The following is an 18552-nucleotide window of genomic DNA, read 5'->3' on the forward strand; positions in this document are numbered from 1 at the left end:
ACTCATAATTAAAGTTATGACCAAAATGTTGATATGTGTGCAGTAATATCCTAATTCAAGAAAGCTTGACCATTTCTTGCCATATTTATACTAATTTGGCTTCCCAAGATAGTCTAATGCTATCAACGTAGAATCTGTTAAATTTGCATTATCAAACTTAGATCCCTTGCATCAGTTTCTCCTCTATTATCATGATCGAGTCCCATGCATCCATATGTACGTACCTAATCTCTAAAGCAACTTTGGTTAGGATATTCAATGATCTCTTATTATTTCAAGTTGTGCAAATTAAGTTTGAGTCAAAGGTGGCCTTTAATAATAATAAATCCTTAGGTGGCTAATATTAATAGTCAAAGGTAAATCTATATTCATATTTGAACATAAGACTTAGGTTTGGTTTTATTTCACAAACCTTACGAACTATCTTATCTCATCTCATCTCAATATCCAATTACCATTTAAATATAAACATTTTTTTATTTCAATTTTTCAACTTTTCAAATTTTCCATCTAATCATACTTAATTATTATAACTTTCCCAAACTTTTTAAAAAAAATCAATTTTTTCAAATCTCAAAATAAATATTATATTAAAAAATTATATTTTAACCATCTTTTAACTTTAAAATTTCTTTATTCAATTTTTTTTCTCATTTTTCAAAACTCCATAAAAGTCTTAACTCAAACAATTTCATTATTATTAACACATTATCTCATTACTATTCACAAATTTCTCATCTCAACTTTGTAACCAAACAATGCCAAAGTGTATGCCAAGCCACTTAAGAATAATTTAAGGACCGTTGAGCCATCACCCTTAGTATGTAATTGCATGCATGTTTATATATAATTTCAGCCTTTTCCGTTCATCTAAGTGATGGGAAAATTACCAAAAGGACACTGAATGAACTACAACCAAACCACAACTTGGAGGGCGATTTGGTCCATCCAAGTGTCAAGAAAACAAAATGTCTACTTATATATAGAGAATAGGTATAGATTCACATATTATGTATTAGCTGTAGTTTTTAAGTTGCTAGAGATACTACAAAAACAGTGGACTATAATATCTCGAATACAACGAATGGGATGAATAGGTGTTTCAACCAAATACATTGGAATTTAAAATTCTTAACAAATAAAAGTATCCAACTGATTATTAGAGTATCAAAACCAAAATCTAATAAAGCAATACAAATAATAAGCAAAAAAAAATTTCCCACAGGGGTAATATTTTTTATTAACAAGCTTGCACTTAAATAGTTAAGAAATTATATATAAATGTAATTACGAAAAAGACCATGAAAAGATTCAAAAATATTTACCATTATCTTACTCATTATGATTATCGAAAGTATTGTGTTCGTCGCGATCGAAATGTTTATCAATTTTTAAAAGTAATAATTCCTGTTTTAGAGAGTTATTATCAGTTTTGATATTGTTGAACTCACTCTTGAGTTCGATCGACAATTTCTTTTTTAATAAAACCAATTTCAAGTTAGAGATCATTAATAGAAATTTTTTGAGTTTCTTTTTATTAAATTTTTTCAAAATTTTGTCAAGGCTAATACTGGGTTCAAGGCTCTAATATTATTGTAATTTTAATTTTTTTTAAATATAATTATATAGACTTTTATGAGTCAAATGGAGACTATATATGAACTAACTCTAAGTGTACATATATATATATATATATATAAAGAATAAATATAGATATAAATCATTATTGGAAGTATCTATTTTATACACATGATGTTACATTATCTAGACCACACATCTCTTTAAGTGAGTATTGGGAACAATCAATTAAAACCAACCACGTAATGAGTGTAAAGTATACACTGCTATAGTAAATTCTTTCTAACATTACTCATATATAAAAATGACTGAATATGGAGTCTGCAATAGCTAGATTAGTCTAATGTCTAGTGCATTAGTGGGGATAGTTTGGGTCAACTTTAGAGTGATAAATGCGGGCAAGGAATTAGGTGATAAAATATATAGGTTAATTGAATCAAATATATAAGAGAAATATTATTATTTTTATTGATCTCTTGATGTGTTGTATTTTTAAGTATTTTTTTTTAAGTAGTTGGCTTATGAGGTTACTTAAATATACCATTCAATTGGTGCAACATATATACCTAGAGAGATAGAGTTCGAGAGATCAAGTTGCAATGGTGAGAGAGGATATCAAGAGGAAAGAGAGTCAAGACAAAGGTGTAGGCGACTAAGGGAAATCATTTTTATTTTATCTTAAAATAAAAAGAAAAATCTTTTTACAAACGAGTTCGCATATCAAATTGCGCACCAATATTAATATGTAAAGTATCTATTTAACGAAACGGTACGAATTGAAAATGAAAATAATTTTTGTGAGATAGAGAATTTTCTTCTTATCTCAAAATTTTTCTTCTTTTATTCTTCTTCTCAAAAAAAAAAGTCATGAAAGTGTTAATATGCAGTTTAATGCGTGAACTTGTTTATATCTAACAAAACTCAAAACAAAACCATCGTTTCATTTAATTTTTTTAAAATATGCATAATATATATTTATATATATATATATATTATTAAATTAGGACGGGTGCAATGCCCCACCCGGCACCCGCCCCCTTTTTTCCAGGGAGGTTGACGCCAGCTCGTCTGGTGCGGGCAAACTGCCCCACTCGCCTCAAGTGGGGGGACAGGCTGGCCGGGTGCGGGTACTAAACCCCACCCCATTTCCAATTATAAATTTAAGAAAAAATCTACACAATCTAAATTTAATTGTTTGATATCAAAAGTGTTGGGACAGAAACTTTGTTTTAGTCCACCAGTCACTTCAAAATCTCTGTGCACCAAGAAAATGACGCATTGGTCACTTTAGGCAATTTATCAGTTAGAAAGGCATGTCGTTATGATATTAGAGTTAAAATATATAGTTTGATTGAATGCATATTGAGATATATTGACATACACTAATGCTATATATTTTAAAATAATATTAGATATAGTCATGAATTATATAAACGTCGCGTATTTCTTTTGAAAAATAGTAAAATCTATTACTAAAAAATTAATTTTTTTTCATATGAATTTCATATTTATTCATATTTTTTAAAAATAATACACGATGTTTACACATTTTATGATTACAAATATCATTTCTCTACATTTATCTTACAATTGATCAGATCCCACCCGTCTTCTGAAATTTCTAACGTTGCTGCCTTCTGAAACTGCCATTCCAATCCCCGTCTTCCCTCCATGCCCAACACCTACATAATACAATCTCCATTTATCTGCATTGTCCTCCATCTGAATGAGACATGGAGAACCAACTCCTTTATTATCCCATCCATCTTTTTCCGAGGGTTTAATAATAGGATCTTCTTGAAACCTCTCCCAATTCTTCAGCCCATCTGCAGACACTGCCAATCCAATGCTTCTCACCCCATTTGCAGAAACACCCTCATATGCCATCAAATAGTTTCCATTTGTGCGGTTTCTCACCACGCATGCATTCTTCACCCCAAGCTCATCAAAAGAACTGCTTGATCCTCCTCCCATGATCTTCCCCAGCTTCACCCATCTGATCCCATCTCTGGATCTTGCAATTCCAATAGCAAACTGCCCCTTTTCTGCATCAAATGAATGGTAATACATTCTGAGATCATCGTTGCTATGCACCACCACCTGTGGTGCAGCAATAAACAATGAATCCCACTCCTTGTCTGACCCCACATCAAACAAGGCTCCACTATGATCATCCCCTTCGATTCTGGCCCAGTGCCTGCCATCTTGGCTGCATGCCAGGCCTGGTAGAGACTTGATAATTTTTCCAATGCTATGACAATCATCTTTCTCATCTCTACTGTGAACTCTTTCTGGGTTTTGTAAAGTGCCGTTTGGATCTCCTGACAAGTTGACGTCTTCAGAACTATATCCTGTGTAATAAAGCCAGTAAACGGCACTGTACATTGGGCTGGACATAATAACCATCTCAGAAGGCCTGATGCCCTTTGTGTCAAAAGCCCACCAATTATGGCTGCAGTTCATCACTAATCCCACGTCCCCACACGATCTAACATGGTCTGCTCCTCGTGCCCAATGGATTCCATTGCTTGAAACTGCTAACCCAACGGAATCGGAAGTGTTTTCAGCGTCAGATCTTCCATGATACCACATGTACCACCTTTCCTCATTATCTCCGATGAATCTTTTCACAACTGGTGAGCCGATTTCTGCACTATCCCAGGAGTTTTTTGGGCCCAAGTCGAGCACCAGACCATTAGAACAAGTAGATGTGAGTGCCTGATTTGGCGTGGGAGTTGCCAAACTTTGAGACTTGGAATTTGAATCTAGTTCAAAGGCAGGATTCTTATTTGTTGCACTGTTGCTGTCAATGCTTGGTTTCGAGGAGCACTGAGTAAGAAAGAGGGTGCTGTTTCTAGACTTAGAACATGGACCTCTTCGGTGGCTTCGAAAGCTCCTGCACGAAGATGTGCCAGAGGCATGAAGAGCAAGGGTTTGTGCTTGTGCAGAAGGCCAAGGAGATTGGATTAGATTTGTTGAATTCGTCATTCTTCCTGCACTATAAGATGCAAGGAAACTTACTGCTCTGAACCCTGTGACTGCTGCTGCGTTGTCCATTGTAGGACTTAAAGATCAGATCGAGCAGAAACGAAATGGGATTGATATCAGAGGTAGAACTTGAAGAGATGCAAATGGATTGGTACCACATACGCGTGGCTTTTATATGAAGTAGAGAATTTCTTTTTGGACTTGCTTAAAAACTTGCCCCATGATTTTTTCTACCTAAAAACAACACCTCTCATTCATTATTGACCTCTAAAGCATACATGAATAATAGTAGTACTTGTATATCTCTTGTAACCTGAAAGTCTGCAGGGTGAAAAGTATAACATTATATCAAACATGCAGCAAACATTGACCTAGATCGAGCAGCTAGCTAGCTAGCTCAATGTGCATGGAAACTTCAAAATTTCCCAAGGGTAAATATTGGAGCAGATCAAACTATAAATTCTGTAAAGAGTAATGCTAGATACAAGCTCCAAACAGACAAGTTTCATACAAGCCTTTTGTAAAACAATAGATCCCACTAATAAAGGATAGTTTTTTTTACACTTTTTTAAGGTGGGATTCACTTTTTTACAAATGCTTGTATGAGATTTGTCTATTTGGGATTTGTACAAATCATTTCTCTTCTGGTAAATTATGTCCAAAAAATGCCAAAATGCTATGGGTTATTCACAAATATCTCAAGGGGGAGAAAGGAAATTCTGTATATGTATCGTTCTCATTCTTTGTACTCACTATAACTACTATTCTTCCCATTGATTTCGGTACCCCCTAATATTCCTCCCTTCCCAACCCCATGCAAGTTGATAATTAATATATATTGGCCTCCTAACTGTCAAATGGTGCTAACCCATCATGGGTGCAGCTTCTAATTAACCTTCAAATGCCACAGGAGGCAAGACTTGAGGAATGATGTTGAACCTAACTTTCATATGGTACTGTGAATCATTTAAGTTCAGTCACTCACTGAAAGATTGGTAAAGAGCACATGCATCACATGCATGATGATGCATGGTTAGTATCCCAACACAAAACTCAAATTCTTTCATCTAATTATTATCTAATTATTATCCCAACACAAAAATTCAATATAACTTTTTCAAATTTTTTAAAAAAATACAAAAATTAATACAACTTTTTTAAATTTCAAAACAAAAGTTATATTAGAAAAATATTATATTTTAACAATATTTTAAATTTATAATATTTTTATTAAACTATTTATCTCTTATTTTTTAAATTTTAATAAAATATTTTAACTCAAATCATTTTATTAATATTTGTAAATATTAAGAGATATTTTAAATATTCAAACGAATTCGTACTCAAGTCCTTTACATTTAGGGCTCCTAGGACCCCTTAATAAATGAATAGTAAACCCCATGAAATTCCCTAAAAAATAATGGCCATAATAAATAATATCGATAGTAGCCCTTAGCTTATAGGGTTGTTTATTAGGATAATTTTTTTAAAAAAATAATGTGATTGGCTTATAAAAGTAGTAGTTTTTTTTTTATATAAAATAAATCTCTCTCACTAGACCGAAACACATAATTATTAGCTATTACTCTATTCTCTCTATTTTCTTACTAATGCTAAAGACACTACAAGTTTTACTATATATGAAATTATATTTGTTAATTAAATTGCTGATGCAGTACTGCCAATCACATAAACTTCAACTCAGATCGTACACTACAACACTATAAAATAAGAGCAATGCTAAAACGGGCTCCCTTCTTTTTGCCCGTTTGGTTTTTTTAATTTTTTTCAGTTTTTTTTTTTTTTGGATTTAGTGATTAAGAAAAAAAAATTCACATTATTTTTATAATAATTTTAAATATTTTTTTTATAAAAATTCATAATATTATTAAATAATTTTTTCTTAATCATTAAATAAAAAAATTAAAAAAACCAAACGGGCAAAAAAGGGGAGCCTGTTTTATTTTTCATAAAATAAATCTCTATTTGAAAATTCTCATTTCAAAAAATTGTGATTTCGTCCTAAAATACTTCTTGGAACGTAACAAAATTGTCCCAAATTCGTTTCAATAACAGTGTCTTAAAAGATATTTTGGGACAAAAATACCAATTTCGTCTCAAAAATATCTTTTCGGACAAAACTGAGCAAAATTGTCCAATTGCATTCAAACTGAACATATTTTTTTGGGACGATTGAATTTCATCCCAAAATCACATTCGGACGTTACAAACATTACGTTCGATCGTCAATTATCTTCGAACGTGTCCTTCATGAGTGGTCAATTAATATCAGTCCGTTCAATCAAATTGACATGGGAAAACGTTCGAACACAAAATTTGATGGTCGAACAATAAAATAAAATATGTTTGAATGTATTGAGTAAAACGTTCGATCGGACTATGATATGATCGAATGATTTGTTATGAGATGACATTCGAACGTTGATTTCATGTTCGATGTTATCGTTTGAACGGTTCCCAGTGTTATCCGAACGTTTAATAACGATTACATTCGAATGTTCTGTATCAATGTTCGAATGGTTTAACTGATTTTGTTTGAACGATTTTAGGTCATTTGAGCGGTAACTATTTTATTTTACCCAATAATTAAAAACCAAATAGACATATATAATATTTAAAAAAATACATTACAATTTATTCAATATCCATAAAAGTAGTCTCATAAGTGCAAACTAAATAAATAAAATAGTAGTACGAGCATTCTTAGTACAGAAATAGATCCTAAAATCATTACGTATAATGCAAATCAGTTGCTTGGAGGCCTGAACTGTTGTATAAGTATCTACACTTGGAGTTGCATCTCTCTCCTGAACTCTTCTTGTTATTGTTATTGTTCTTGTTGTTTCACGCACATTTCCATGTCTACTTGTTTCGCCAATTGAGCATCTAACTCATGCTGCCTTGTACTTAATTTCTCGATCTTTGAATTCGCTTCCTCTAACGTTGTAGAAGTGTTGGAGGCATACCCAGACGATGAGGAAAAGTTAGAAGGCTTTACACAGTAACTCAAACCCTTTAAATATTCTGAACGTGGATCCAGAACTTGTGTAAAAATTTCAACATCACTTGTTGACGAATCTTGATCAAACCTAGATTCAGCACATAGGGCAACCATTTTTCCCTACACACAAAAGAAAGAATTAATATCGCAATAAATATTCAAATATGTTTAATTAAAACAGATGATAATACTTACATAAGTTTCAAGGGTATTGGGATAAGTTCACTCTCCATTACGATCAGTATGTGATGCAGTATATAATTTCGTCAGATCATAATTGGTATCTGACTCATGCTACTAGAGACATTTGTTGAGATATAAAGTTATTACAATACAACCAAATAACAAACTTTATACAATAAAAAATATAAAATAGCATTATCAATTTCTTCGAGAGGTAATGAAAAGATCTTGAAACTGTATGATGGTGAATCATCAACTTCGATCTATTTGTTTTGTTTATGGAACTTTGCTCCTGCATAGATTTTGTAAATATTAGAAAGCAAAAATTATAAATAGGACATATAAAAAAATTCATTTAATTTACTTTATATGATAGATCCTCAAACATATCACAAAGTTTTTTCCAATTGGAAGGTCAGACATCCTGAAAAGGATGTTGGCATGCCTATTGCTTGTTCTCGAATTTATTATAATACTCATAACACATCGTCTTATATTTGTAAAATGCATTACATATAAGCTCATCAACAGTTTTATGATCATCTCTCCAACCAAAATTTAGTTCAAATTCATCCTTGAAAAAATATATACACAAAGAAATTATCACTTGCATATTCTATATTTTGCTTATATTAAATAATATTATAAATAAATTATTTAAACATTACCAAACAACGCTTCTTAATAAGCTATTTCACATTTTGGGTGACTTTCTCCCATGAACTCAGCTAAAGGTACATAAGTTCGTGTAAGAGTACCCACATGCGATGCAAGCCAAGCTGTTGGTTGTCTTTAAACAAAAAAAATGTGTCGGTAGATACCATCAGGGCCCAAGTCTTAGTGGGTTTAGCTTTATGGACAATGCTAGGGTGCACACCAAAATGTGCACTTCAAACTAGTGCAAATGACTTTTTTTCTTTTTCTTTTCTTTTCCTTTTCTTTAAGTATTTTTTAAGAGTACTGCTACATCTACAAAGAATTTATACAAAACAATCTCACAAACTGATGTGACTTCATCTTATTTGGTAGATCTACTTTACAATCTGACGAACCACATCAAACCACATCAGTTTGTTGGATTACTTTTATGTAATTCTTTTGTGGCTAAAGTATTTCTATTTTTTAAATATATTTAACCATTAAGAAAATATATATATATATTTACTAATTTATATATTTGTATGTGTATTAATTTACTAATATATAAATTTACTAATATAAATTTGTATATTACTAATACAAATAATACACATACACGTCTCGGCCTTGTATGTGTATTATTTCTGGAAGAACGAAAGGAATCGATGGCCATTGAGTTAATTCAGCCATTGTTGAGCTCGATCTAAAAACCATTCGAACGATGATTTATTCATTCAAACGGGTGTGACTCATGTCTCGAACAGTTGAGTGACCAATCGAAAGCGTTCAAACACTTTTATGCTTTCAATAACGTTTGAACAGTTGTGTAACAATTTGAAATTTTACCATTCGAATGCTTAATTAATTGCTCGAACGATATAATACAAAACGTTTTAAATTACATTAATTAGTATATAATTTTGTGAAGTTTATGTATGACATTTTATAACTAATTTTATTAATTTTATTTTTTAAATTTTAGATTAAGAATGTCTTATAGGGGACGAAAGCGTGGCCGACCAAGACAACCCTCCAACGAAACAATTTGAGAGATTACTATTTTGTTGGAACGTCTGGTGAAGATTTTTGACTTTCAGGATCTTCTCTAGGAGGGTCATTCCTTGCTAGCTGTCTTCCTCAAGCGTGGTTGAAAACCAATCCTCAACCAGAAGGACGAAGCATGAGATCTTGTTTCCTATATCAACATTGTCTCAGATTTTTATAGAGAGCTTAGTCGTTCCAGCCGAGATGACGATGATGCATAAATTTTTTCGATCTGTGGAGCCTTAGTTACATTTTTAGCAGACAGACTCACCAATTTCATTAGTATCGCATGATTATGCACAATGTATCCAAATGTGATGCCCAGAGAATCTTTAGTTTTGGGTGATGGAGAGACAGCTGTGGATGAGGGGCTCTGATAGAGATGTACTCGATGGCCTCTCTGATCATGAGGTGACGTAGTTGGTTGTTGGTTTAGATGATCTTCCCTATGATGGAACTAAGAGCATAAAACAGGCAGATGTATCTGGTTTCTTTAAGATCATAAACTTGATCATCGCCAACAACATTGATCCTCGTCAGCACAAGATAGAGGTTGGCATGGATCGAACGAAATTTATGATACACATCGCTTGTGGAGTGTCTATCGGCCTAGTGGGTTATATATTCACTAAAATTCAATCAGAGGCCCAGTACATTACAACAGATATACTGCTATTTGGGATCCTGATCACACGATTTCTGTTCCATGTCGAGGTCCTACTAGATATTGCAGAGTGTGTCCAGGAGATGATCAACTCCTTCACCCTGTCACGAGGCACGGGTCACTTGAGATTTCGTCTTCATGGTCCTATTCCAAAGCCGGTCAATACTCAGGGAGATGCACACCCGAGAGATCATAGAGTATTGGTCGGTGAGACATCCATGCAGGCCGAGGCATCATGCACATCTACTCATGAGGAGATGGCAAATATTATGCGTGCAAATATCTGTAGACAGACGTAAGTGGTGATTGATGCAGTGTGTGCGGAGATCCGTAGTGCCATCTCCGACTTACGTACATAGATTAATGCTAACATCTCTAACTTACATATAGAAATTGATGTCATGTCTACAATTTAGGTTACGATCAATACTCAGCTGACATAGCTAGAGATACGCCTAACTACAATCGAAGATGTGTGTAGAGAGCTATGATAGTAGTAGTCTATATCTTTTATTTGCATTCTTTTTTTATTTTTTGTATAGAAAATATTTTGTGTTTTATAAATTTAATTTAATTATGAATCGTTTTTGTCATTTTTAAATTAATTATTGATTTATATTATAGATATTATTTAATTGCTAATTTTTTATTTAAATTAAATATTTGTCCATAATTAAGTAATGTATTGTGTTGTCATAAAAAATTGTAAAAATTATGTCACCATTCGAACGAAATATATATCGTTCAAACGTTTCTGCATTCCTTCTAGATATTTCTACAATAAATCTCCATTCAAACTCTTTATTTTACGTTCAGACATTGATTAACCTATTCGTTCAAACGGTATAATAATATGTTCGAATGGTAAGTCAATGTCCCGCTAAATTTAGTGATTTAACCCGCCAATTTCTCATTCGATCATATATAATATCTATTCGAACATTGATTAACTTTGATGTTCGAACGTTGTTGTATGTTGTTCGAAATGTAAGTCAATGTCGTACTAAATTTGTTACTTAACGTGTCAAATTTTCATTCGATCATATATAATAATCGTTCAAATATTTATTTTATTTTGTTTGAACTTTTTTTGTCAATGTTCGAACAATTATTTTTTGTCCCTACGTATACCGTTCGAACATATTCAAATGGTAAACACCTTCTGTCTTTTTTTAAATATAAAATTTAAATTTCATCCCTACATCTAATTTTTTGAAACGATTTTCATTTCATCTCAAACAAAAATCGTCTCAAAAATATATTTTTATTGCAGTGGTAAGACTTAACTATAGTACTATAGTATTATCCTCTTTTTTCTTCAATTTATTTTAACAAAAACACGATGGATATTTATGCATAAATGAATATAGTATGATTTTAATTTTTTATCCATGCAGCATGAATTTGATTCTGGACACTAGATATATATATATATATATATATATATATATAAAGATCTGATCACCACCAAACTTAATTATTAAACACTAGATGATATATATTGTCGATCGGCCAACTGAAGTTCATGCGAGGAATGAAATTATTTGGTGAATTATTACAGATCTTCGAGAGGCTGGCAGCTAACTGTAATTCTGGGATGTGACAAGACAAGATCAATATCATCATGGTGATCAGGATTCTGAAACGAAGACATTCGGTTGAATCTAATTGTCAAATAATTGAATTTTCTTTCGAAAAATGCTTATTTACTGTCAGATAGTGCAATTTTTTTTCTTTTTTTTTCAAATATTTTTTTAACCCCTTAAATATTTTTTTTAAAAATCTCAAATTCATTAAAAAATACTTCTATTAAATAAATAAATAAATAACATTAGATAGCTTTTCTCTATCTCTTGGGAATATCATTTTCTAAAAAAAATTAATTTATATAAATTTTAAATAGATAAATTACATACAAGTTCTTATAACAAAATAAATCTTACTTAAAAAAATATAAAAAAAAAATTTGTTATTTATTAATAAGATTTATTTTTTTATAAAAAATTTATATACAACTTATCTATTTAAAATTTATATTTAATATTATTCATATATAATAGCCACCGATGGGCAGAAGTACTACAGCCGACAGTCGTCCATTCCCGAATCCCGTCAAAAGGTCAACATTGTTGGTACCTAAACTTCCGTGGTTAATCATGTACTTTTACGAGCTTTTAATTTTGTAATTTATTTTCATATTCGAATATATAAAAATAATTTTGTATTGATTAATTTATCCGTAATTAATAAAAGGATAGATCGGAGATCGGAGATTCCAGAACGTTTCAAGTTGTGTGGTGGTCAAAGGCTTAAAAAAGCACTGAAGCAGCAGCCTAGCTACATGGTATCAATAATGATTTCAAAAGGAAAAAAAGTAAAAGATATGGGGGTATCATCAAATCAATGACGTAGTTTCAATAGTCTATAAAAATGAAAAATATTTTAATTATTTTATAAAAATAAATTTATAAATTAATATGATCTAATATAATACATAAATATATAAAATTATTTTTTTATAATAAATCTAACATATTATATATATATAATTATATCAATTTATAAATTTATTTTTATATAATTTTTTTATTAATACAAAGGGCCAACGGCATAAAATAAAAAAATATACACCTCTGTATTCTTGATTTATTAATTGTTTTTACAATATTGCATTCTTAAACTCTCAAAATAATAATTGACCCTAAAGTATCAATTTTTTTTCATAATTTAAATTTTTAATTTACAATTGATTGTTAAAATATACAAAGTTTTAAAATAAAAATTAAAATAATGGAAAGATATTCGCAGTTTTTTTCAAACGAAAGAAGTTGTTTAGGACTTGGCTCCATAATTTTTCAGCGCTTGGGGAGGGGGGAAGAAGGTTATGTATGGTCTCGTTTAGATAGTGAGATAAAAAAATATAATTTTAAATTAATTAAATAAAATATTATTAAAATATTATTTATTATTATTATTATTATTTTAAATTTTAAAAAAATTAAATTATTTATTATATTTTATATAAAAATATAAAAATATAAAAAAATTATAATGATTAAATGAATTGAAAATAATTCCATACCCAAACGATACTAATAATTGAGATAGATACGGCCAAGATATATTTGACAAAAGAAAAAGTGATAAATTATTTTCTTGAAAAAATCACTTTTGGCTCATTTGCATAAATTTTGCTGCAATAACATAAAGCACAATCCGTTTAATAGAAGGGACAACCGAGGATTCGAGAAATCCTATTGTAAAATGTATATATATATATATATATATATATATATATATATTGTATTTTTGTTTTCAAGCATTTTTTAAATTATTTTAAATATTTTTAAAAAAAATTACAAACTCATTTAAAAATATTTTCTTAACAATTAAGTAAAATAAAATATGAATCGGTAACTTTTATAGTGCTACTCGGTGAATGCAGCATTTTGGGTGGGTCAATTACTTTGGGTTGGTCAACAAATTTAATTTTAATAAATAAATGAAAGTGCTGTCTAAATTAATTTTAGGTCTAATTCAAAATATAAGTTAGGGGTGTGCATCGGACCGGTTTTTTTTCCGGTCCGGTCCGGAACCCAGAAATCCGGGTGTATCCGGGCGGTTATCCGCCTGGATTACACTCGGGTGGGTGAGAAGAATCTAGATCCGGTTACGGATCCGGTTCTGTGACCCCTTATCTGTAACCAGGTCATTAAAAAGAAAAAACCCGCCCAACGTTGCAAAATCCCTAATCCTTTCTCTGAATCCCTTCGCTTCTTCGACGCAACGTCTTCTCCTTTCTCTTCTCCTACTCTCTTCGACGCAAGACTCTTCGACTCACTTGTACCCTTTTCTTCTCATCCACTCACTTCTGTTTCAGATCAACATTCCTTGATCTTAGGATCCTAAACAGGCCTTACATTTAAGCCAATGCGATATACTATATTTTTGCATCAATTATTAATGCACATGCATTAGATGGCATTGGTCCATCACTTTATCAGACTTATTTAGAGTTCAGGCACTAAGGTGATGAGAACTGTTATTTGTTCCCACCAATTTTTACATGTGATAGGATTGTAGAAAGTGTAGGGGAGGGCGTAGATGAAGTAACTGAAGGAGACAGCGTCATCCCTTTTTTCATGAAGGAGACAGCCTTGATTTATTTTGGCTTTTCATGCTTTATTGTAAAATTAACGACAAGTAACTTCGCACTTGTGTCCCCCTCATTGTCTACCCGGCTCTGCAGCGGAAATGGGGAATTACTGGAAGTATGAAGAGGAATAAGTAAACTACCTATGGAAGTTTGCTTAAAAAGACAAGAAGTGTATTAGATTGTCCCATTAAGAGGATACCACTTCCATTTCTAGTCATAACATCCCATACAATATTTATTTTGTAACAACAATATTATTTATTTTGTATTTTTATTTATTTTTTTATTTAATTTTTTTTTTTATAAATTAACTTTAGAAAGTGTTTAAATTTTTTTTTTTTTTTAAATATGGACAATTTAAGCATGGTATTAGAATTTGTTTTAAAAAAACCTGCTATAAATTTGTCTTAAAAAAAAAAAAGATTAAATCCGGTTATTATCCGGATTTAACCCGGATATTCGGTTATAACCGGATATCTGGATTTAACCCGGTTATCCGCCAGGATTAAATCCGGATTAATCCGAGCGGATAACCGCCCGGTTTTTAAAATCTGGATCCGGATCTAGTTGTGGCCGGATATCCGGATCCGGATGCACAACCCAAATATACGTTGTAATTTACAGTACAACTAATTTAGTATTATTATGGCAATAAGCTCAATAACAGTGAAAACATCTACAGCCTTGCCTCTCCCAACAAAACTCTGCACTACAGGCCCATGTTTTAACCGGATGTGTCTGTTGAGAGCCATTTTGCAGTCTGCAGAGCTTATTTCAATTATGTTGAAGTTGTAGGCAGTCCAGATGGACAAGTCCTGCATAGACCCTTTATAAAAAAGTAAGTCTCATTAAAAGAAATTGTTTTCTTTAAATCTATTTTTTTACAAAAGATTATGCAAGACTTGTCTATTTAGAATTTGTATAAATCATCTCTCTATTTAGAATTACTATAAAACTAAATGACAAAATACGCAGGACAAGCATTCAGAGCTCATGTTCACAAGAACTAATAATTTGAAATTGAGTATCCATATTGCAATTAGACAGTACAAAAAGGGTTCTTTCTTTGTGTTTTCTTTTCTTCTTTTTTTTTCACCTTTTTGGCAACAACAGGTCATAATATCTGAAATCCAGACCATCTTGTAAAGCTTCTAATATCACTTCCTGCAGAAACTGCCATTCCAATCCCAGTTCTTCCCCCATTTCCAACACCTCTATAATACAACCTCCACTCGTCTACATCACCATCCATTTGAACCAAGCATGGGGATCCTACTCCTTCATTATCCCACCCGTCTTCCCCTAATGGCCTTAGAGCTGCCTCATCATGAACATGAAACCATTTGAAGACACAGCCAACCCAATGCTCCTCCTCCCATCAACAACAATACCTTCATATGCCATCACATAAGTCCCCTCCTCCCGATTTCTCACTACTCAGGCATTCATCACCCCAAATTCATCAAAAGAACTACTTTCTCCTCCTCCCATTGTCTTCCCCAACTTTACCCACCTAATACCATCCTTTGACCTCGCAATGCCAGTACCGAATTCCCCATTTTCCACATCAAATGAATGGTAATACATTCTAAGATCACCCTTGGCATGAAATACAACCTGCGGGCAGGCAATAAACGAAGAATCCCACTCTCTTTCAGACCCCACATCAAACAAAGCTTCGATATGATGCTCACCTTCAATTCTAGCCTAGTGCCTCCCATCCTGACTGATTGCTAAACCAGGCAAAGACTTTGAAATTTTCCCAACTCCACTCTTCCCACCATTCACCTCATCAATGCAAAATCTTTCTGGGTTTCCCAAATAGAGTCTAAAAGAATTATCAGAAATCTCTGCCTTCTAGGGACTTTATCTAGTGTAGCAAATCCAATAAACAGCACTGACAACTCTAATCTTTGCACTGGACATCGCCGCCACCTCACGGCCTAATACCCTCTGTGTCGAAGGTCCACAAATCCGTACTACAATTCATCACGAAACTGGCTTCCCCGTTCGATGTAGCAACTCCTCCGCCTCTCTCCTAGTGAATTCCATTCCTTGAAACCGCTAAGCCTATCGAGTCCAAACCTGGGTTTCCATTAGAGCTTCAATGGTACCACATGTACCACCTCTCTTCCTCATCACTGAGGAACCTTTTCACAATCACTGACTCAATTTCTGCACCGTCCCATGAGTTTGTGGAACCCAAACCAAACACCAACCCTCTAGATGAATCCGAAGATGATGGTATTGATGATGATGATGAAGAAAGTGCTTCATTTGAAATGGATGTTGAAGAATTCGAACTTTGGTCTTCTTCATTATTTGTGCTGGCGTGTGGTTTTGTGGAGCAGCAAGCGAGATAGAGAACAGTGTTCCTTGGGTAAGATGTTGAGGCACAAAGAGTGAGCATGTTAGGTTTGGATGACAAACAAAGTAAAAGCAAGCACGATTAAGCACATGACACACAATATACGTGGTTCGGCAAATTACCTACGTCAATAGAGTTGCAGAAATCTTATTAACCAGAGGAGATTACAATCATTCAATCCCAACTCACACTCTCTAGGGCCTTTTTGTTCTCTTTCACATAATATGCACTCACTTGACAATTATTTTCGCTCAAAATATGTTGAAAGTCATACAAAACAAGTCAAATATAACATATTTATAGAAAACGGCGCTGGAAACCCTAATCTAGCAAAAACTACGTTGTTCGCTCGAGCAGCGTGTCGAGTGCGCATCGAGCGAACAACCAATCAACATTGGCTAGAGCGGGGCTCGAGCAAACACTAGGGCCTACATGCCAGCCACTGTTTCCAGCCAAGCTCTATCATCTCTGCAGCTCACAACTCCCGTCTTCAAGCCAGAAAATGAACTGAAGTCAAGCCCGACTTTAGTCTTCCATGTACATCACCCTTAGTTAGTATATCCATTGGGTGACTCACAACTCCCACTACACTAGGAGTATCCGGCCTCAAACCGATCTTGGCAACCTTAGTCAACTTTCTCATGCTTTTATGCAGAACAGTAAAGCTGACTTTCTTTGGTTTCCTCATATGTTTCACGTGATCAAGTCTGCCTTTAGCACTCTTGTATTTTCCTGCACATCACTGGATCTTGATGTAAAATACAAAGAGTTAGATCTCTTACAATGCGCTAAGACCAGCGCACCCTTAATGATCTTCCAAACTCCTCTAGAGAACGTTATTACGTAACCGTTGTTATCAAGCTATCCTACAGAAATCATGTTTATCTTCAAATCCGGAACGTGTCTGACTTGTTGTAAAGTCGACATGCCCTTGTTTGGAAGTATGATGTGCACATCACTCACTTCCACTACATCCAGTGCCTTTCCATCAGCCTCATACATCTTTTCAAAATCACCAACAATATAATTCTGCATGATTTTTCAATATGAGGTGTTATGAAACGAAGCCCTTAAATCCAACACTCAATCATCAATCGGACTGTGCATTGCAAGAAGTAAGACATCATGAATTTCTTCTGCCACTACATTCACATCATCATTCTTAGCACTTTTTTTATTCCTGCAATTTTTTTTAATGTGGCCCGGCTTGCCACAACTCTAGCACGTAATCTGCTGCCCAGATCTTGTATTACTCTTCCCCATGCTCTTGGAGCTTGACCTGTCATGCCCTCTGCCCCGATTGTCAACATTCAGGGTCGATCCTGAACCGAAGAACTCACTCGAGTCTCTTCTGCGTACCTCTTTAGTAAGGATCATGTCACATACGTCGTCATAGTTTGGTTTCATCTTGTTGGCTGAACTGCTCACAACAATCTTCATGGCCTCCCAACTATTTGATAACAATGCCAGGAGAATCAATATTTTGATCTCATCATCGAACTCAATCTCTACAAAAGACAGTTGATTTATGATCGTGTTGAATTCATTCAAGTGTTGGGCCACAGACATACCTTCTGACATCTTCAGATTGAACAATTTCTTCATCAATTGCACTTTGTTATTCGTTGACGGCTTTTTATACATACCTGACAAAGTCGCCATGAGATACATCGTAGTTCTCTCCTTACTAACACTGTGTGCCACTATTCTGGACAAGGTCAGCTGAACAATCCCTAGAACCTGTTGATCTAACAGGGTCCACTCAGCATCATCCATACTCTCCGGCTTTTTTCCCAACAGTCAAAGATGGAGCATTTTCCCATAAAGATAGTCCTCGATCTGCATTTTCTAGTACCCAAAATCAATTTCGTCGAATTTTTTGATCCCGGGTGCTTTCACTTGATCTCCAG

At 33.3% G+C, this 18552-nt stretch overlaps 1 protein-coding gene and 1 pseudogene across 1 annotated transcript; both read right to left on the reverse strand.

Annotated features, from left to right (window-relative positions):
• Positions 1-3118: 3118 nt before the first annotated feature.
• On the reverse strand, positions 3119-4985 carry LOC108981620. Its single transcript, XM_018952849.2, has one exon. It carries the CDS (start codon positions 4633-4635, stop codon positions 3163-3165), a length of 1473 nt encoding a protein of 490 aa, XP_018808394.1. The 5' UTR covers positions 4636-4985; the 3' UTR covers positions 3119-3162.
• Positions 4986-15388: 10403 nt separating this feature from the next.
• On the reverse strand, positions 15389-16684 carry LOC108981621 (annotated as a pseudogene).
• Positions 16685-18552: the final 1868 nt, after the last annotated feature.

This window comes from Juglans regia, chromosome 16, assembly GCF_001411555.2.
Source record: "Juglans regia cultivar Chandler chromosome 16, Walnut 2.0, whole genome shotgun sequence".
NCBI classification, from domain to species: domain Eukaryota; kingdom Viridiplantae; phylum Streptophyta; class Magnoliopsida; order Fagales; family Juglandaceae; genus Juglans; species Juglans regia.